Source organism: Melanaphis sacchari, unplaced genomic scaffold, assembly GCF_002803265.2.
Source record: "Melanaphis sacchari strain LSU unplaced genomic scaffold, SCAv2.0 Contig73_pilon_pilon, whole genome shotgun sequence".
In the NCBI taxonomy this organism is placed as follows: domain Eukaryota; kingdom Metazoa; phylum Arthropoda; class Insecta; order Hemiptera; family Aphididae; genus Melanaphis; species Melanaphis sacchari.
In genome coordinates, this window is record NW_020271525.1 from 2,718,298 (window position 1) to 2,743,224 (window position 24,927).

Below are 24,927 nucleotides of genomic sequence, written 5' to 3' on the forward strand. Positions count from 1 at the left end.
ACCAACAACAAAATTGTCGATACGGAATTGAGTTGCGTTTTCTATCAATTGTATGTACATAATTACGTTTTTTTTCAGTAATAATATTTGGTTTAAATGTTTAATATAATATCGTCATAATATTTTAATGTTCCTAATATAACTTATTTTCATTGTACACAATTACGGTGTAACGCAGACACGGCCTCTCCACCTGTGCTGCAGCTAAGTACATCAGAGCAGCCTGCCACGATTGTTTTCGATCGTTCGATCACGGTTTTCACGTCATTCATCCGTTTCTCGATTTCGGTTTTCGATCACGTGGCTGTCGCAGGTCATTATTGTCTGCCATCTTTCATCCGGAATCGTACGCATGTACGACACTCAAGCAGTAAGAGAACACTGACGCGCGGTACGATCCGGTACACCGGTTCGTATAACTGCCATCTACACTCAATCTAACTTATCCGAGTAACCGACACGACGAAGTTTCACTACAATAGTAACTGTACGACGCATTTCTATCGCGTTGAACGTCACGTCTTCCGACGAGACCGGGGAACGGATACGCTACCGTTACCGCGGTATCGCCGGTCGGCACGCGGGTAACAGCCGTCCGGCGTACAGCAGCTATGCAAACGGCGTGTACGCATAACCGGCGCGGTCGCGGTTACCGCCGCCACCGCCGCCACCGCCACCGCCGCCATTTCCGCCTCCACTACCTCCGCCGCCGGGGAACATGCGTCAAATGGACGACCTGTGTTCGTTTTGAAGTTGCTGTTGCTGCTGTTGCGTCTGAACGACTCGCTGCCGGCAGCTGTACGGATCGGCTGACGTCGAAGCCGCCGCACGGCCGTCGAAGAACGTATCCAGCTGTATGTCCTGCGGCTCGCAACCGTCGTCGTCTTCGTCGTCGTCGTTGTCGCCGCTGCACCCGTCGTCGCCGTCGTCCCGGTCGCCGCCGCTGCCGACGCCCCGCCCGGCCACGACGGCGCCGCCGTAGACGGAGCCCGACGCGTACGGCGGCGAATCGCCCGTACGGTATCCGTCGTTCCGGCTCCTTGACCGCGTGCAAGTGCACGTGCACACGGACGCGTTGTCGGCGGGCGAAGACGACCCTCTGCCCCGGCCGGACAAGCCTAGCGCCATCGCGCTGCCCATCGGCAGGCTGGACACGGACCCGTGCGAGGTGATCACGTCTCCTTCCAGCCGGACGGCTCCTTGGGCGGCCTGCAACATATACGGACGCGAAAAACATTATTACTGTGGTCACACGATTGGGAAGTAAACAGTTTTGTAGTAGTTGCATGATTTTCCGAAAAATACCAATTATTGTTACACGGCTATAGGAAGTAAAATTGTATAATGGTCGCGTATTTTTCCAAATGATGATAATAATATGGTGTTATAGCAGATCAAGCTTTAGAAATCTATTTTATGCGTAGCACGTCAATGATTTTAAAAATCGAAGACGATTATGTGGTAATGCTTATTTTGCTTATTTCATCGAGGTTAGGAAAAATTTCACATTTCTTCATTTTTATGCAAAATTGTGTATATGTATATTCAATTACATATATTTTAATGTTTTTTTTTAAAAAAACAGTCTTAATTTTATGAGCAACGCCTCTTAGTGTTATACGACTTTACAAATATTGAAAATATATATTTATTAATTTTATGTTTAATATATCGATAAATCTTTTCAGTTTATTGAAGTAACATCGCTAACCGACAACAGCCAGTTCTCTACACAACGGATTTTCCATTTTCATTTTTCGTTTATTTCATAAAACAATTTTAATTTTTGTAATATACCAACAACTAACAGAGCAATAATATTAAGAGATTATAATTAATGTATAGGTACCTACATATTTTGGAGTTTTGAAATTTTGTTTTACATTAATTCATTATATTAACGTTTTAGTTACTAAATTATAGAGCTTTTGTGTATATTTTGTTTATTAGAGTTCCTAAAACTTCTGAGCCTTAAATATTATTAATAATGACGTACGTGTGTCGAAAATGCAGGTAAAAAAATAGACATCGTTGGATTACGAAAAATGAACTACGAATTTTTCACAAATTATTGATTTTAAAATTTGCATATAGATAAATATTGAATAAAAATCTATCTAGTTTATCTTGGTACTCGGAAAATATAACGATTATAAAAATTAGTAGTTTGATGATTATATTTTTTCCAATATAATATAGTTTTTGGATTACTGTTTTTTTTTTTTAAAATTGTAACGGTTATCAAGTACCAAGATGAACTGGATGGGTTAGATCATGTTAATATTATTTGTAAGCCAAGTAATAATAGATGGGACGTATTACATATTTGGTGATTTATCATAAGTAAAAATTTTTTCAGTATATATTTTTGTTTTAATTAAGATTTTTAAAATTTTTCAATACACTATCATATCAGTATTTAAGATTATTTTGTTTTATCGATTTCCGAAAAATACGTAAGCTTTACGCCATCTTCAAGTATAAAAAATCGAAAATCGGATTTCTAGAAATTCCTAGTAATAATATAGTTGTGTCTTACTTTTTCCGAAGAAATATCATTCAAATCCGTTCAGCAAATAACTCAAGTAAAGATTATCTAAGGTTTTTATTTAATTTGATCATGCGAAAAAAGCAATCGACGTAGCTGCTTTCCTAAAGTCATTATTCCGTGAACATAATATTCTATTTTTAACGCACGGTACCGAAAAAATCAGTTAGGTTAACTTTGGATAGATTCATGTCTTCACCAGTAAGGCAGTGTGACGTTACGTCAGCAATATTTGGTGTACAAATGATGATTTTTTTTTCATGCTTTCTCTCGACTTTGTAACTCACTATGTCAATATATATTATCATTATTATGACAAAAAATAATTCCTCTTGCTCACGATACCGTATTATGTAATTAGCCGGGTGATCACCCTTACTCTAACCAACCTTAGATCATCCCTTAAATATGTAATTTCGCCTACCCGCTGAAATCTTTTCCAACGGCTGTATATACGCATAGATGACCAGAGTAATTATTTAGGTACTTATGTAATAATCCGATTCACGTTTTTCACATAAGAATTTATTACAACGTATAGATGATAGTTAATAATACTAATACATATATATATTTTTTCGTTGTATATCTCGACATAACCGGATTGGTAGGTGTGTGTTGTTATATACACGGAGGGTGGAGTTGCGTAATCCATGGTTCGTCAACTAAAACGCGCTCGCCAAAGTCGACGTATAACTTTGCGCTGAGCCATCCTGCTAATTAAATGTCACACGTGACATTCACGTGTACACAACACGTACACACACACACACACACACACACACACATATATATATATATTTGTATGGTATAATATTATACACGACATAAAATCGGGGTACGCGGTGTGTGAAATGATGATGGATGTGCATTTCGATTAACTAAATACCACGCTTTACTTTAATAAATTTCAGTTGGTCTACTATGTAATTATCAATGCGATTAAGATTTTTCAAAAAAATTCCATGTGAAATAACGCACTATTGAATAGCAATAACACTAATAACTAATAAGTTATCACTATTTGTTTTGTCCGGATTTGATTATTTGGTATTTTTTCTCAACTGATAACAATACATTTCTATATGCCGCATTAAAGGAAGACTGTTTCTGTAATATATTATACTTAAAACTAATATTATGCAATTAACATTTCGTTATGTAAGGAGCAATATTTAGGCAAAATAAGTACTTTAACGTGTAGGAGAACATTTTGAAGTATTCTATTAACTTCATACAATATTATAGATATTATGATATATTTTGTACATGATTATTACAAATTTACAAACAATAATAATATATATTATATAATGTACCTGCATGGATGTACCTAGCTATTACTTGTTACGAAATAGGTATTCACGATAATATTGGAATTGTTGACTACGATTATCGGTTTTAAAGAAAACTGTCAAGTATATGCAGTTCAATAGGATAACGAATTTTTAATTTTCATTAACGATGAGCAAATAGTACAAATGTACGAATTTTAATATTTTTTACACCATACTCATATTATAGTACAAAAGAAATTTTTTTTCGTTTTTGTTTCTGTGTCATATCGTTTATTTCGATATAAATGGTATCAATAACAATATGTTTGGAAATGGTAATATAATTTTAAAAAAACCCACACGTTATATCGTTATATTATAATATATATGTAGTTGTAAGTCAGTGTTTTCCGTATGCAAAAAAACAATCTAAATATTGTTGTTTTCTTATCACTTGAAAAATATATGAATACGTTTCATAGGGCTAATATTATTTATGCGAAAAAAGAGAGTAACTGTTATATGTAATTGTATACCTACATAAAATATAATAATATACATAATATGCTTCGTTTAAATCATCGAATTTTGTCCAAGTTTAAATTGCAAATACAGTCAAATTCGCTTATTACGATCTTCAAGGGACCAAGAGAATCTGATAATTATAACCGAACTTCGTTATATCCAGATTATAAAATGTAACAACACATACAATATAAAACCAACCAAATACATTGCTTGGAATCGTTTTATACGGAATATCGTTGTAAACGGCATCGTTATAAGCGAATTCAACTGTATTTATAAAAACATTGTGCCTAGTATGTACCTATTTTTGATATTTTTTTAACAGTTATATAAATAATTTATGAGAAAATTTGTATTTCATTGTTGAGCTTTAATACAGAGCAATAATTTTTTATCAACCTAAAAAAAATATTTAATTTCTTTATGACTATAATATATATCTTAAAAAGAGTTGAAGTTTACCATGTTTAAATTATACTATTACGAGCTATTATAAATATTTTATGAAAATTTCATGTATTTACGGTAATTTGTTTTTGAGTTATATCGTAAAAACAAAATTGATTTAGCGTGAAAAATCTTATTTATTCTTATTTTTTTTTCCTATTATTTTGAAAAATATTGCGAATTTTTAATTTTGACCACTGAAAAGTATTATTCAAGTTCTTTAACAAAAACTACACTTAATGTAAAGGATATATTATTCATGCAGTGTGGGTTAAACCGCTAAATGTGACTATAGGCATAATAATATGGTGAATGATATACAATTATCGTTATACACACTCGATATACGATAATCATAATATTATCATGTATATACATTTGTGTATACGCTAATAATCATAACAATACAGCAATTATTTTGTGATATTATTAAGCCTTTCAGGTGGTTTTAGTCTTACACCGTAAAATTTTGGCGAATTTCCTCAAATAGAGAAATTGCGGGCGTTATATTGTGTTATACGTATATACATAATAATAACAGTAATAATAATTATTATTATTATCCTCCCCTGCGATCCGCAAGGGAGGATACAAGCCGCTTCCCAAAACTGTTCCTTGCAAGCCGTATATAATATATTGTTCATGTATTACCTATAATATAATTCATGGGTATACGCGTGTGGCTGTTATATATAATATATGTATACGGTACATTATCGTTTCTGGATTCTTTGAGCGGTGCGTGGTGTTATAATGCGTATTAGGTACACAATATAATATGTATTGACTATTTGTACACCATCATCACCGTATACGTTGGCGCTCTTCGCCACAGACTTTCGTTCGTTCGCGTACAATTTTTTTTCTATTTCTTATATTCTTCACATTATAATATTATATACGAGCCCTGTGCTTATGCGTGCCGTACACGCAATTTATTTTCTTTCATCGATACTATACAACATATAATAATATACTACATATTATATTATATACGTACAGTAATATAGTATAATGTAAGACGCCACAGCGCCAATGAGAAATCGATTATAGCGCCGGGGCGTCCGAATTTTCGTTCGATTGAACAACAACAAGGACAAAAAACTTCCTCGCCTATCCCTTACCCTATCAAAATCCCTAAGCTATAACATTCATGCATACCTTATATAATATATATATATATATAAGATTATTATGATATATAACAGTGAAATGCGTGCACAATAATGCGTGTAACGTATTATTATGATATAGGACGTATTTATGACTAAACATTCTTATATAAAATCTTAAATTAAAAAAATAGAGTAAAAATTTTTCCTTGTCTTAAATTGAAAAGATGAAGTTACAATTACTCGAGTTTGAATACAGGAATTAAATACGCGAATTTAATCCACTTCTTCCTTATCATAAAAGAACCAGGCCCCAGCACGTGAAATTTCTACCTAAAAAAATTTACTTATCGTAGAAAACATAGAAATAAATTTATTCATTTTACCATCGTATAAAAACTGAAGTCAAAAATTATAGATATTTGTAAATCATGTTATTTTTTTCCAATAAGAATTTGTAATATCTGTTATCTTATTTAAAAGTAAGTAGATAACCAACCCCCTGTTAAGATCTTAGTAGATAATATTACATTAAATCTAAAATAACATATTTGAATTAATCTTATACGAGCATAAAAATGAGATGATGTGTAAGTTTCTATGTATCGATCAGTAATCTGTGATAATACGAGGAAAGTATGAATTAGGTGTTAAGAATATAATCGAGTTCGTTTCAATCACTCTAACTATTTTGATCTTAAATTTTTAGATTTCAAATCACAAAAAATAGTTAATACATAATTATATTAAGTATTTAGGGCTCTAATACAAAATACATAAAATTTATACTTTAAAAAAAAAAAAAAAATGTTTAATAATCTAACATTTATATAATAATATAATTGTTTCCATCGTTAAAAGTATATTTGACTTTTAATTTTTTTTAAGACTATATATTATTGTATTATTAATATAGTTATGTATATATACATATATATATATATATATATATATATATATATCTGATCTAAATTATAATTTAAAATTTATCATTAGTTTATAATACAATAAAATTCGTGTAGGAACATACGCAATTATTTTTACCATGTTAGGACTAAATTATTTTATTTTTTAGAAACTATATATTTTTTTAACTGTTATTTATTATGTGAAAACTTACATTCACTTATTAATATAATTTTGAGTTGATTTCATAAATGATAATGTAGTGTTTCTGTTTCAAAAAGAGGATCGACGAAATATAATCCATACCAACCATATTATAGTATCATCATTGACATTATAAATTGGCAGATCGATAAGTGTATTGTTATATATAGCTATCCGATTATTAATTTTTTAAATAAGCAGTACAAGGGAAAAATATATTATAGTTTTTCTGTCATTTTGTATTATATTGATATTGTATTTCCAAGGTAATTTGAAATTTTTTTACTTTATTATAATTTGAAATATAATTTGAGTATCTCAAAAAAAAAAAATTGAGCAGCAACTTATCGAATATGTTCAAATAATCATTATTTCTTTGAATTACAATTTATGTGTATACTGTACGCATATTATAAAAATGAAAATTTTAGAAAATAATGAATTATCGATGCCGATTCCAATAAACTCAAATTGCCTCTGAAAATGTCCGGAAGCAATTCTAGTAAAATAAATCAAATCTTCCAAAATTTAAGAGGCGATTGGTGTGCACAGATTATTTTGATTTGACAAAAATAATCTTTATGGACACATTTTTCTCTTTTGGTTTTGAGCTGCAAAAATAATATTCGTCGAATCGTAGACGCTGTGCACCAAATATATTTTTATTTTTAACATTTTGTTTCGCAAAGATCTATAGCAGAAATCGTCTCATTATTCCAACATCTGTATATTATAATATATTATATATTAACACTTTGCGCATTAGATTTTTTTTTTAAATTTAATTTTTATAGAAACTTACAATATTAATTTTATATTTATAAAAAAAATTAATAATCAACTCTGTGGATTGATTAAGATAGTTAATACGATCTTTTGTGGAAGGAGAAAATTACAAGAGAATCGAAATAAGAACCCTAGAACCCTACCGCTGCGTACGCTACCGAGAACAAATAAATACGCACAATATGTTATATGTATATCATCTCCGCCGGTGCAAAAGTTTATAATTATATATTATTACGTACCCTATCTCCGAGACGCAGCGCATCACAGCACGATGTTAGGTACATAATCAAAATTATATCGTACATAATATTTGTATATATGTATTCGTATATCATGTATGTACTCAAATCGTACAATAAAATTTATATTTTGTGCGTGTGCGGCGGCACCGCGAGCATGTTTGTTCCGAGGACTCGCGCGTTTGTTTTTTTTTCGCCTGCAAGGAGATAACGTGAAGTTCGAAGAACATACGTAGTAGCGGTGAAGTGGAACACCGTATATAATAATATTATGTATAATATTGTATATTATCATAACATATGTGTATTATAATATGGTTAAAACGTATATCATTATATGTACATTAGGTATATAATATATAGCGTGATCCATCATTATCAAACGGCTGCACTCATTTCCCAAGTAAATGTTTGTATTTTTATATAATAAATTACTATAGGCAACATTTTAGGCTTATGACTGCTTTGGGTATTATTATTTTGTTATGGTTTAAACCACTGATGCTTTATATCAGAAATGAAAAATTAAACTATCATGAATTGTTTGTTATACAGTGTAGTCATATTATTATATACCAATAACTAATAAGTTCGAATTACGTAGCGTTTAGTACAAAATTTACATATTATTACCTAGTATATATTACCTATATAATATAATATAGATATGTATTAGTTTTTATTTAATTCAAAATAATGCATTTCATTCTGAAATATAGCACTTACTTTATATAATTTTAGATTTTTACTGTAAATATTAATTTTAAACACTTTAAACTTTATGAAAACATAAGAAACATCTAAAACTTAGTGTAGTCAGTAAAATCCCGTAATTGTATGAAGTCAGACCAACGAATAGGATGTTGTGAAACTAATCGTATAATATATTACCCGTGTGTAGCTTACACTAATAATAAATAGAACCAAAGGGTTATAAAAATGCCAAAAATACATAAAACACGATAATGTTGAATCCGCCGTTTACCATCCTGTATATAAACAATAATCCAGTCACGTGGCGGTGGAATCGCGCGTCCCACCCGCGGTGATTTTTGCGAGTGCACTAGACTACGACGACGACCATTATATATTTTACAACGATAATATATTATAACACATATATACATAGAAATTCATATATAAACTGAATATTTATTATAAATTAGGGTACAACATACTTACAGAGTGATTCTTTTGTTGAGAACCAGGTAATATTTATTAGAAGATACAAGATATAGAAATTATAATTATGAATTATTATTTTTTTTAAACAATTGAAAACATTGTCATTTACATGAAAAATCCAATTATGTGCTAAATTTGCGGTTCTTAGATTTTAGCTCCCTAGATTCAGCCAAAAATAGCATAATTTTATGTTGTTATGTGCTATCGCTTATTTTCATGGTAGAATTAATAAATTTATGAATTAATTAACCAATAACATCCTATAAATCATTTATAAAATACTTTTTATGTGATCAATAATTTATAATATGATACTATCACTAAAAATGTAAATTCTTATTATATTATAAGCTTGTCGAAAAACAATATTTCCATACCTAGTTAATCAATTTTTTTCAAAATAAAACTGGATATTCACTTTGTTTCTGCAATTCATTGAAATTTTTTTTAAACGTGTGTTAATCGTGTGTTTTGAAAATTTTATTTCATTCAAATTCATAGAAGATTTTTACATGCCAAAATGACATATTGTTTTATACATTTTTCATTGGTTATCATTTATAAATATTTTGTTTTATAATCTTGAACTTATATTTTCTATACTGTAATGCCCCATATGACAACTTAAAAATAAACGCGAGAATCGTTCTGTATAATATTGTCGTGTACGCGTGTATGTGTATGAGTGTGTGTGTGTTTGTATATGTATGTGTATGCGTCAGTACTCGTATTCCGCTTGCCACAGAGATGATTTGTGTTTGTGTGCCGGACGAAGGGTTGAGTTTCATGAAAAACAGGGTTTGACGAGGAAATCTGACGAGCTGCACTGCAACTGGGGCTTACGTCGTCGGAGCTTCTGTTTTTGTCCTCTGCCGATTAATACGACTCGGACCCGTCAAATTCACGTCTCGAAACGACGACGCTTTTGTCGGCGCCGAGTACGCCCCGCCGAGTGATGTATATAATACGTATATTACGTACATGTATATACTTAATAAACTGTATACAGAAAATCTGTCGTGTTATACGGACGGGTCGAATGCTAAAGTAGAAATGCGACAAGTATATAATCTTATGTTGTTTTATATATTTTAAATTAATACTTTACTCAGACTTGAGGAAAATACTTTTAAAAAGTATTTGGAATAAATATTTGAATGCTTATGAAAAATATTATTTTGTATATGTATTCGAATACTTTATGAAAATAGTAATTTAAATATTTTTAAAATAATTTTTTGTTTTAAGTACTAAACAAAATGAAACTTGAAGAAAATTTGAAATTTCAGCCGGTGAAAAAAGATATTTTAATTGTATAATATAATATAACTGTAATACTTTAGGATTGAAAAAAAAAAAAATAATAAAAAAAAAAAAATGCAAGTAAATTAAAAATGTGAATCTAAGTTTCTGTCAAAAATATTATATTTATTATATAATTGATATATGCCTTAAAAATAAAAATTGCTTACATTTTAAAAATTTTACTACAAAATATTTGTAGTTTGTAAATGTTCACGATTTTGATGATCTTTGTAAAAACTCGAACTTAAAATGCATAAAAAAAAGTTGAGCATAATAATTTATATAGTTTCTTGTACCTATTCAATTTTCAAAAATATTGACCTTGCAAAAAATATGTTTCTAGTGCCTATAAATAGTTCAAAAATAATTGACATATTTTTAGAATTATACTATATATAGAAAATGTTGATACATAAACAATTTGTTAAAATTTCATGCATCTACGATTTGTTTTTGAATTATAATAAAATAATAAAAATCGATAGGGGAGAAACATTTATTTTACAAGTGAATATGTAATATCGTGCATAATGTTCATTTTAAAATAATCATAAAAAAATTAATTTGACTTTCAAGTTCACATTTTTTTTTTTTTTTAAATAGGTTAAAAAATATTTGTAAATAATTTTGTACTGAATTTTCAAATAATCTTAAATATTATGAATATTACAAATTTTATAAATACTTAAACTATAAAATAATTTTGCTGCTTTTCACGATCTTATTGTTGATTTATTCTCTATTTTTTTAAAAAAATATTTATTAATAACAATTTATGAAGAAGTTATTGTATTAAATTTTTAAGGTTTTACTGGGTGAATATTTTTTTATTGACAAACAAAAAAATTTAAAATGCTCGGTAAAAATGTAAAGTGTCACAGTAATTTGTTTTTGAATTATAACAAAATAAATACATACATTTTGTCATAAACTTGTTTAGCGTAGAAATTCCCATTTTTTTTTTAAATTCTTTTTTTGGTTCTTTTAATTATTAAGAAAAATACAGGGAATTTTTACCTTTATTGCCTTGAGTGCCTTGAGGACCAACGAGATCTAATTTACAAGCAGAAACCACCTTCCTATTAAAGTTAAAAATTGAAGCATTTTTATTGCTTCGAAAAGTGATGATTAGTCGAAAAAAAAAAATACACACATAATTCAAAATAAATACATTTATCGCTCAAAATTTATAGTATTCATTTTTCGCGAGTTAACAAATTCCTGCGCGAGTCCCTCTTTAAAATGAAAAATTTAAAAATTAGTACTCATAAATATTGTCTTTCATTAGTTAAATTAAAATAAAACAATTTAAATTAATATTTCAAATGTATTTTGAATGTAGTATTCGAAATACTTTCAAAAATATTTAGAGTACAGTATTTAATATTTTTATGAAACAATACTCTAAAAATATTCTGCTAAGTCTGATACTCATACGTATATAAACTAGTGGGTAAATCGTAAGATTGTTAATGCGCTAAAGATAATATTATTTCAGACGACGGAAACGAAATTTACTAGCAATTTCTTGATACATTACAACAAAGACTGGCGCTGTTAGATGGATTCAGCGTTGTATATAGTCATCCTGAACCTATACGTATTATATGTCTTTATATATCACGAAACTTTTTATATTAATTATTTTCTTTTAACACCCGACGAAAATAAGTCTCAATATAGTATGAGTATTAAAAAATAATTATATACGTGAAATTAACTACACTATAAATATACTTAAGTTCCAAATTAAAAAGTAATTTAATTGTAGTGAACTCTGTTGTTTAGAACAAGAAATCATCTTTGGAAACAATGAGTTCGCAGTTTATCAGTCATCGATTAATGACGTTGCATATATTTTTGTTTTTTTTTTTTTTTGTAATATTTAGTATAGATATGACGATTATATTGTCAACATATTACTATGTGTTATTAAAAATGTTTATTTTCTAAATAAAGTAAATATTTTTTTTGGATTTCCTACAGTTTGATGACTTAGATAATTGTTAAAATTGTTTTGTACGTAGATTAAATATTTAAATAATAGATATCTTTTAATATTACGATTTTTATCTTTTATATGTTTAGACAAAACTATTCATGATGTTAAATTTTAATGAATGAAACATTTGGGAAATGTATTAAAAAAGTATAACATAACACATTTATTGCAAAACCAGTTACAAAATTAAAAAAAAAAAACAAAACGTTCCTATTGATACGGGACTATTAAACTTAAGGTTATCAAACTATTTATAATGCATAAAACATGTATTTTTTAAATTTATATATTTTTTACTCTTCACTAGAAAATTGTTTGTTAAAATTTGTTTATCGCCAGAAAAACGATTCACTCGCCAAAATGTCCTAAATCTATGATAATTATAGTAATTATAGTAAATTTTTATGTCTACCACTGGAAAATGTCTAGCAACGCTTGCATAAACAAATGTAAATAGAAAAATATTTTCTTTCATTAACGTACGTGTATAAATAGTTATTATTAATATTTTTGTTATTTTTATTTGTGCTAATAAACATGAGCAACCGAATACTTATTAGTACTCAAAATATTTGTGAAATTTAAATTAAATGCATTTTTAGTCTCATTAGATCAAAATTCAAGGTAATATAAGATTATAAAATAGTATGGTATATTTTAATTTATATTACTAAATATATTTCAATGTAGTTATAGCTTTGATATCAGGATATAATTAACTTGTATTTTTGTTTAATTGTTGTTTGTTATTTTGATTAATACTTATATAAGTATAGTATAAACTAGTATTATAACTAGTGCTCTAAAACTCTCATACAGGTTAGGTCCTCTATTTATATCGAATAAAAATTTAACAAAAATGGTATTTTTCATTATTAGTTTTTTTATGTATTTTAGTAAATCATGAAAATAACCAAACAATAGAATTTATGGTTAGCCTGTTTTGAAAAAAATTATTTTGTGGTGATTCAGAAAGCAATATTACAATAGAGATTCTATATTTTGAAGGTCTATAATATAAACTATAATATTATTATGTATTATACTGGAACTCTGGATCTCCGATCAAAATCACTTTTATAACACAACGGTTATTTTTAAAATGTAATCATTTATGCTCTAGTAGTTGTCTAGTGTATTTGTATTGTTATTTATGAATAATGTCCTTTTTTTTTCTTCATATATAATTCGAAGATTCGAATTACTTCTTGGTAAATTTGGGTTAGTAAAATCAAAACGGTTCGTTTTTTTTTTATTACCTTTTGACTTTGAGTTATCGTGATATAGACTATATTACTTATTAAAATTAACAACTTGACACTGTAGTATTTTATGACATCATTTCTCATACGTCCGTATTATTATTACCATATCCACATCTCGTTATCATGCTTATCGAGTGGGACATTTGACAATAAGAGTAATATACCCATAGATCTGGTAAATTTTTGACACTATGCTTTACCAATGTTTCATTATCTCGATTGTCTTTTACTATTAAAGTAAATATATGTACATATTATATTCTATATCAGAAAGCTAAAAGTCTGAGCGGAGAAAAAGTAAAATTTACAATGTAGCTGTCTTAAATTATTTAATTACACTTTTATTGGTAAATTTATCATAGTAATCATTCATTTTTGAATTAATAAATACATTTTTGTGTATCATGTTCAGAAAATTATAATTAATTAAGTCATTATTAAAGATTTAGTTAAATTAGTTATTTTAGATTAATAAGTACAAAGTTAGTTAAGATGTAATTTTAATGTTTTGTGATATTTTATTTTAAACGACTCAATTGTAAATCAATGTAATATAAATAAATACAAGATGCATATTATTAACTTTCTGTGTTATAATAAATGTAAAATACAATCAACATAAATAGAATTATTATAATTTAATCTTCATCAGTCAACTGAACCTAATAACTCTTGAATTGGATGTAGTATTCTTATAAGAAGAGTGGTATTCTAGAGATATTAATGGTAATATACTTAAAAACTTTTGTATTTGCCTCATCTGCCTTAAGAGTAGGAACTAAATAAGTTTTCGGAATAGCTATAGCTTTGATATCTACATTATTCTATTTAGATAATAACCTTTCTTTTATTAAGTTAAATTTAATTTTAATTGACTCATTTATATCTGATAAATATTTAATAACATCACTCTGAAACCATTGCTATATCTTAGCTAACATACTTTGAGCCAATTTTTTTTAATATTGTCAATTAAACGTTTTACTAATTATTAGCTGATAATAAATTTAAGTATATATTATGTATATATTTAACATAATAAAATAAATATATACAATTAAAATATTGCAAATTTATCTTTAATTCTAAAATTCTAAAATTTACATAGGTATCTACATATTATTACATATACTTTTAAATAAAAAATAAAATTACTTGTGGATTGAATGAGCTCGAATTCGTTTTTTTATCTTGTCTGTATAATATAAAATATGCAAACGACAAATCGTTGATCTTATTGACTTTTGTTTTGTATACATTTTTATTGCTTATAATATTATTTTATATATGCATAATGACTTTAGTATGTTTTGTATTATACTCGTTGTATTCATAAATAGGTTTCTATTACTTTACAGTATAATATATTATAACCATAATACCTATAATCTGCAGACTAGTTCATATTGTCGCACAATTGCTTTTGCGAATTAGACATTGTTATTGTAATAATGAGTACCTACTATAATATAAAACATCTATATATTTAAATATCGTCGCGTCGACAATGACTTATTTACAGCGTTTGACGTCGATGTACAATATTATATTATATTATTATTATAATTATATTGGAGTAAGAGCTTTACTCCAAATATTATATGTATAATGTACATATATATATATAATATATGAAATTGCGACAAAGAAATAATATAACGCTACCTGTATGTATTTCACGTGCTCCACGATCGCGACTGCTTTGTAATATTGTTATTATTATTATATTGTGTATTGCGGAGCTGTACTGCACAAGCTTGTGTTTTTCTCAATGGAGTTACGAAATCGATTTTTCATTTCATTATGCTAAACGCGCTAATCGCATAAATGCTCCTACCTAATATATAATATACATATTATAACAGTTACGTGTATAACCTCAACCAAATAGCAAATGTTTATCCGTATCGCACTCCTTGTATGTATAGCTTTAAATAGTACACTGTAATACTTTATGATGTGAACTGTTAATATGAATCTACCTATTATTTTATTAGCTCTAATGTTTCTACTTAATTTATTAAATTTTTATATTTAAAATAATGGACGACATGCTCAATAAAAAAACAAAATAATAAACTCATTAAAAACAAAAAAATAATAATGATAATAAATACAATTTTTGATTTTATTTTATTTACTGGTTTAATTTCTACAGTATATAACAAGATTAATGATGATTTATTTACGTCTGTATAATGTTCAGATAACACTTGTCTTTCATACCTTTAAAAAATATCGAAGCTTTAGTCAATGCTTATAGAATAGTATGAAACAAATATCGTTTAAAGAGATAGACAAAGAAAAAAAAATGAATAACAATCGCTTACCATTAAACTCACCAATAAACATAGATTGGTCTACGATAGCACAATTAATTGGTAAATATTTTGAAAAAACTCAAGTAATAAATATTATATTTCAGATTTCTTAAAAGATAATAAATATTCTCAGATTTCTTCGATCTGTTTAATTTTATTTGAAGACATTCACCTAATATATATATCACCCTATCTCGCTCTTTAATACATTATGTTAACTATTGGAAAAAAAAAAATATCAATATACATTTAACGTGGTTCCTAAAGGAAAAATTATTTTTCAATCGAATAATGAGGATTCTACAAAAATAAAGATACTATTAACTGTCTATAATATATATATGAATTTTTTGCAAATATATTTTTTGGTTTGATTAGTCGATAGTTTTAATATATTTAAAGTATATAGTTTAACTTAAAAAACCATTAATTATAAAAAAATTTAATGATGTTCTTGGCTATAACCACATTTTAAAATTTTTTATGTAACTTTATAATACTAAAATTTTTAAGTGAGAGTCTGTCTAACTTCGTTAAATTTGGATTGAAAATAAATGAAATGCCACAGGGTTTAACAATTTTAGTAACTTAATTTCTTATTACCATAAACCATGTGTTATAAAGTTTAAATCTAATTCAATTTTAAAAGATTTATATTGTTTCAAATTAACATATTTGAATAGAACTCATTCAGTAACTTCATTGTTAAATAAAGTTATCTTACTCTTTTAAGTTATTGGTTGTGATAATCGATAGAGTTAGAGTGTACGATTAAAACATAAAATAGAGTATATAATTATAACATAAGAGCATTCAAATTAAAAATATTATAATTTTTATTATATTATATAGCAAATAGTTTATAGTAATATATTATTACAATTAAAATCATTGCTTAATTTGTTCAATCCACTTAATGTATTGATAATTTCAACCTAGGATAATTTAAGCATAGCAGCTATAAAATAATAACAGTTAAAACTTAACATTATAGTATCTTATAAATAATTATAGAAATTTTTTTAAACAATTGGTTATGCGTTTTCTACTGAAAAATCTTAACGTATATTTTTTATCCGAAACGTATACCTGCAGAACCAACAAACACCATAGGTAATCGGCAATTACCAATAAAGTAATGGTAACTTAATAATAGTTCTAAGTATCTATTACATTTGTCAAAAAATTAGGTTAAGTTAGGTTATTATAATATATCAATTACTTAGAAAATGTAATTTGTTTAAGGAACTGAAAATAAATTATTTGTTCAAATTTTTAAAATTTTTAAATTAAACTTAAAATTTTTGAAAAAATTATTCATTAAATTATTTACTGTGAAAATCATAATTCTCAATTAAAAAATAAAAGTTTTTATATCAGACACTGTTTGTGGAGTACAAAAAATCTTAAGAATTTCAATATTTAGTTTTTAAGTATATTTAAAAATTCCAAAAATCAGAACATGAATAAAGTGAGTTTTAAATGAAAAATGGAAATGCGCCTGTTTAGTGAATCACCATGAAAAAATATATGTGTTTATACATATATTATATATATATATATAAATCTACGCACATGTCATAGACGTATGTGTTTGTGTATAATATTAATTTTAATAATATCATCATCTTACGGGTGTCACGTTAAACGGAACACACCCGCACGCTCAGGATTAGAAAACGGGGAGAAAAGATACAATGTCGTAATAATAATATAGTGGCACGTCTCCGTTTGGTCTGGTGGTGCTAGATTGTTATTACTTATTACTCAGGAAATAAAATATTTCGAAGAAAACTTATTTCAGTGGTACCGACCGTGATGTGGTTTTTGAAAAACGGATATCGATAGGTAGTCGTTGTACACGCGATATGTTATAGTAACTTATTATTTCAAAAACTACTTTTAGCCCAAATAAGTGTTAGTCTACTCTTCGCTCAGTTCAAAAATTGTAAAAATAAAAAATAACAATATCGTATAAGTAAATATATGAGTATAAAAGAAGTGTAATCTATAGTCAATAGGTATATAATATTACTTGTTTGTAGCTTCAATGCTTCAAATGAGTTTTATTTTACTAAACACATTACACAATACCATTTAACAGAACTCTTAAGATTAATAAAAATCTAGTTAGTACTAAAAATGGAATAACAAACAAAGAAATTGAAATCGAATATTTTTTTTATAACTGATAATATTATAGATTATGAATGACGGTCATTGGTTAGTGAAGATATAAAAAAAATACAAACAATCAAAGTAATCTTCAATTTTCTATAGCTTAATTTATTGATCATTTTCAACTATTTGGTTAGATACATGTTGGTAAAATGAGGTAAGTGTAAAAAATAGAAAATGAATTTTAACGTTAACAATTCACTTATCCTAAAAAAAAAAATTGTAAAAATTTCATACTTATAGTAAGTCGATATTTACTAATTATTCATCTGGTAGGTGTTCAACAGTTTACACTTTTTATACCTATCATTTGCATATTTATATTGAAATCTGTGATATATCACATGATATTATACGAGTAAATAGTATAATAATATAGAGTCTGCATTATAGACGTTTAATCTTTGGGGTCGTATACTTAAAGTCTATATAATGCTAGGTTATGTAAGGCATGATAATATACAGTCACAATGTTTGAACAAATATGGAATAAAAAAATATCACAGTTATAAAATATATAATACTCGAGATTAAAATGAATAAGTCGTAAACTAGTTATATTATTCGTGTTATAAACGATCTGAAGAATGTTTTATTCAGCTATAAAGTATGAAAATAAATATTATTTCAGAAGAAAAAAATAAATGTATTCATAAATGCATTCAGTCGAGACTACGTTTTTGTATCTCTCGATGGGTCGTTGAAAATAATCATGCAAAATATTATAGATGATGTAAAGGTTGTCTAGATTATTAAGCTATTCAGTATACTGTATAGTTTATACACTACGGTACTGCAGTACTGTTATCATTTTGAGACCATTAACCAACATTAATTTGATTTAGATATTTGTTTTTAGGTATAAATCATATAGTATGTTTTTGATAGTATACATAAACCAAACTTACCAGTGTTGTAATAGTATTAGACGGTAGTATCTACTATATTTATTTTTCAGTGTTCTCTTATAAATGTTATTTAAACAATTAAAATAAATATTTTATTAATTTATTTCGAGTTAGTGTTATTTTCTTTATATTTTGTTTATAATAAGGAGCATTTTAAATACTATTATAATATCAAAACGACAAATTTTAACTTATTTGTTGCTTAAAATAATTGGATATTTATTATTTGCTTTTGTACATCATATTATCTTGAACATAATTTATTATCATGATGTATTAAATATAAATATATTGATAAATAATCTAATTATTTAATGATAAAATAATTAATATTATAAATTAAGTATTAGAAAATAAAAACAAAAATTATATGAATTATAGAACTATATTTTAGGAACGTTATTTTCAAACTCTCAGCGTAGCGATGAATTTATCGGTTTTACAAGGATGTGTGAAAATATTTTTTCAAGTAGAAAAAAAATCGTCTAATCATTAAATTTTATAGAGGTTTTTTATAGTAAATTAGACTTAATTGGTATTTTTAGGAAATCAATATTGGAAATTCTCAGTATTTTTTTTTTTAATTATTGGAAAATACTAAAAAATATATAAACATTTGTCAACATTTTAATATTATTATTAAAATAATTATTTGGTACGTCGGTTAGATTGTCTTTGTTAAAAATAGTTTTTGATTATATACAATTATTTATCATTGAATTGAAATTTAAAAAGTCATTCATTCATAATATCTAAATTTAGTGTTATTATTATCTGATAATATGAATAAATTCTTCAGTCCATAATAATTGTTCAGTATTTGTAAAACAAAATATAATAATAATTTATGTAGTTAATATGATTATAATTTATAAATTAAAAATTATATGGCAGATTATAAGTAATGTATGTACGGTTATCATATTTAATAAATATATATATATCATAATGATTTTTAATTTTAATGTTTACATATATAAAATACAAATATTCTTGGCCAAAATATTAAAATGATAGGTATTTAAATTAATAAGATGATCAGCTTTTATCTTGATAATAGAGAAAAATATGTCATGGAGAAATTCAGTATCTCGTGTTTGGAGAAAAACATCTCCTGCCTAGACGAGAAACCGGTAAATAAATTTTCCGAAATGAATACCTTTAGAGACGTGTGCCAGCAGTAGGTTATTGCCATAAACGATCATAATACTGTTTTATCATATAGAATTATGGTTATAATAGTGCAAATAATAATATAATAATCCAGTGCGTTGTAAGTATAACGATAATTTAATATATTTAGACCGTGTGAGATGGCTTATTATAGAATGTTCAATAAGTATTTTAAAATCAGTAGAAATATAGATTCATGCATTTAAAATGACGAAATTGACCGACAGGTTTTTCTTGGTGAGACGATCCTGTTGATATAAATAAAATATCAAAAACTACGCACGTGGCACTAAAATCGATCAAATGAATATAATATCACATGTACGTATTAAACGTCGTACAGAGAAGCCCTTTTCATAGAGTCACGCTCATCGTTCGCTGGCCAACATTTTACTTTTTTTTTTTTATCTTTTTTATGCACATATATGTGTATGATAATATATATAGGTACATATTTTTTTTGTAATTAAAATGAGAAATGTCCGAATGACTGAGTGTATATATATATATATATGATATATTATACGTGTTTGAATGTAATTTGTATCAAACCTTTTGTTCGAATTATGTCAGCGGTGTTTTGACCTATGATCACCCCCGCGCACCAAAAGTCGAATTTCGATATCTGCACCCGTCAATAATAATAATAATAATAGCAATAACGATGGGGGACTGTTTTCGATTTACTGCACGGTTGTATATATATTTTTTTTAATCGTCTGGCAGTTCACACATAGATTTTTACGTTTAACAATAATATATCCGCGCCATAATGAATATTTTTTCATGGTGGATTGTCAATTTTCACTGCTACGCATGGGTTGGGTTAGTACGATATTGAAGGTATATAATAATAATATAAAACCCGGTATCCCCGGGCGCGTGTTAAATAACATTATTTAACATTGTTTAACAGCTGTAGCTATTGTATTATAATAATATAGAGTATCGACGTAAACCAGATTAGCATACGCTATATATATCCTATCGTAATTTATTTATTTTGAACGAGAATACGCCTACTAAAATTTCTTAATTAGTTTAATGGTTGAAATATAATTAATTATGTGTTCAATCGTTATTTATACCATTATAATGTAGGCACATAGCTAACTATATATATCATATTTGTATTTACTGATATATATATATATATATATATATAATATATGTTGAATATCATAATATTATGACGATAACGACGACAAAAGATGTTAAAATTTATATATCGGCCGAACTTGAATCGTTATTAGTGTCAGTAAAATGTATTATTGTACTGGAATGGTTTGGTATAACTAATATTATATTATATTATATTATATTACATTATATTACATTAAATATTATTTGATTACTTTAGTTTTATTAAAAATCGTTTGTTAATTTTGAATATTACCAACCTAACGATGTATTTGAAATTGAAATCCAGCATAAATGAAACTGTTAACACAATATTATTGTTCGATAAAATTGTTTCAAATAATATATTATACTTTTGGTCTTTATTTATATAATTACCATTATTATCGCGTATTCCAAAAATATTTAGCATCGCATTTAACTTAGTTGTGTGTGTGTAATTAAAGATAATTTTTTTTTATTTAATATTTTATTACTGTCACAGCATTGTATTTATTTTTTTTTAAGTCATCAATGGTAACAGTTCGAAACCTCATAACTTCGTTAATTATATTATTTTAATCTTTTGAGGAACAGTTAATGAAATAACACTGAAAAGTTTGTTGAAAGTTAAAATTATACATCTTACATAGTATAATAACAATGCGTCACTTCAGTGTAAAAAAAAACTTTGATTTTCAATCAAAATACAATTGCCTGTATTCAGTATAAAACGCTATTTGTATAGGAATAATATATATTGTTGAAATGTTACATATCATACAAAATTGCTTTTAAATATTTTCTTAAAAATTTTGCATATAAAATACATAGTAGGTATATTTTTAACGATACCGTAAAATTCGTTTTATATTTACACCACATCAGTACTACAGTGAAATATTTTAAAATAATGATAATAATAAAATAATACAGTAAATGGATTGCGGAGTAACACGCAATCTATATTATCACTGGTTCGTCTCATAAAATTGTTTGTACACACAATTTGTGCATATATAATATTATATTGTTATAATAATATTATACGCAAGCCCACACCCATCCACACCCATTAATCCATGTGAATACATATATTGTACTGTATACTATAGGCATATAGTATAATATCGTAGAGTATAATAGAGTAAACGGAAGGCGAGTGGGCGTCGACCGTTTCGCGTATATAATATTTTATAATTAAAACAATATTTTTTTAGAAAAAATATAAAAATAATAATCAAAAGTATTCTAAGATCCATGTTAACAGATATTTTATTTATATAAATTATATGTATATGTGTAATAAACGTAAAAATAACGAGGACATAGTCAGCATGAAACAGTTGAGATTAAAATTTCAGTATGGTTTAGTATATATATATATATATATATATATATATATATATATATATTATGTATGAGAGCGCCGCGACAAGTGATATTCTGCGATGTTGATCACTACAAATAGTGTATACTATATAAACTATATATATATATTATATATATATATAACAGGATCAGGATCATGATTGAAAGTGGAAACTGGAGTAACAACAGGCATGCTGTTATTAAACTTTCTCCGTTGACTATTTTTTCGTATATAGTATACATGCTTATCGTATATTATTTGCTATATTGTATATACACAAGAGGGTCCTTATTTTAAACCGTTTTTAGTTAAATTAAATTAAAAATCAACATTTAAAAAAGAAATACAAAAGACCTTAAATAAAGTACTTAAGTAGATCAAGTAGATCACCCATAAACATTTTCATTAATAATTTCTCGTGAATTCATAATTATCATTGCTCCACTTAAAATCTAAAATATATTTGCATATATATATATAACTTGTTTAAATTTGTTATAATTCTGTATCCATAGAAATGCGTTCTTTATTAATCATTAAATAAATCATAAAAATGAAGAATAATAATTAGGTTTACCATTATTTTAATAACAATTATTATTAGTTTTTAAAAAATGTTAATTAATACCTCTTTATTGTATTATTATTAGAGATAAATTTTGAAATTTTGGAATTATATTATAATATAATCAATAACGTATCACAGATCATTTTAAATTTTAGCACCACTAAAGTGGTGCCCTGAACGCTTTCCATCTGACGAAAGCCTCACTGTATTGTGATTTTTCTCGGATATTTCCACCCCTTCTAGGTGTATGATAGCTATAGGTACCACATGTCTAGTATACAGATTTTATTATTGCATTGTGTTTTTTTTTCCAACAGTATTTGTTTTACCTGCCATTCTCGAGGTATTCGAAATGAATACAAACATACGCATAAACAACAAAATCGGATAAAAACAAACGGAAATCTGTCAGCATGTAAATAATTTTATTATATTTAAACATATATGTATACTCTGCAATAGGACACAATGCGTCTATGTTGTATTATATTATATTTGTTTGGCACAAATTTCAAACGTTTTACACATGTCGTCGTGATCATCCATTCTATACCTCAGACTGTAGTAGGTACCTTATATTCCAACTATCCAACGGTTTTGAGTGTTAGATCAAATAAATCTCGAATTTAGTGTGCGGACTATTTTGTATTTTTCTAAATGGGTCCAAAGATATTTTTTAATATCAAACACAAATTGTCTTATGTTTACTTTTTGTTTTCGTTAATACAATTTTGAAGGTTTTTTGTATCTCTAAAATAAATTTGACCAAAATGATGTAGGAAATTTCTTGTGACTCCATTTAACTACAGTTTATAAGCTATAAACGATTCCATATACATATTATATGCCACGAACTTATGTGTATGCATTTTTGCGGAAAAAATTAATTAAATGTATTGATTTATTTATTATTTTGCACTCAAAACCCGCCATTTGATATTTTTTTTTTTTATATCTTATTTTAATGGTTATTAAATTAATTATTCTCTTATATTACTTGTAACGCCTCAGCCTCATCTCTTCTCTCATCTTCGGTGTTCATAGTGACAAATCTAAGCACCAATAGGTCGAGTGACGCTGCCACTACTGCCAGACCAAACAGAATGAATATCAACGTAAACGCCACGTACTCGAGTTTGTCGTTCAACGTGTTGTTCTTCTGTAAGGCCACCATGTCGCCGAATCTGTGAACAATTTTCGTAATCAAAATTATAACAGATTTAGATATAACTAACATATAACAGCATTATTGAAATAAATAATAAACTCATAGTAGTACTAATAACAGAAATAGATGCGCATGCCAAGCTAGCTAGCGAATCGTCATCAATTTCACTTTTTAACTCGAGAAAATATTCAATAAAAACATTGGTATTGCTTTTGAAAAAAGATGGATCGGCTAGTAGTTTTCGTTTAAAAGTTAGGAAAAAAAATATAATTATCAATAAAATAAAAATGTACAAATTGTCAAAAATACTTTA

The 24,927-nt window shown here is 26.9% G+C and overlaps 1 protein-coding gene across 1 annotated transcript in view; it reads right to left on the reverse strand.

Moving 5' to 3' along the window:
* Positions 1-24,927, reverse strand: part of LOC112600941 (two pore potassium channel protein sup-9-like) — a 68,812-nt gene continuing 43,885 nt past the window's right edge. Inside the window, exons 5-6 of the mRNA XM_025348299.1 lie at positions 24,444-24,630; positions 1-1,209 (exon numbers count right to left, since the gene is read on the reverse strand). Coding sequence (XP_025204084.1) covers positions 724-1,209; positions 24,444-24,630 — 673 coding nt within the window. The 3' untranslated portion in view covers positions 1-723. The remainder of the gene's footprint in view (positions 1,210-24,443; positions 24,631-24,927) is intronic.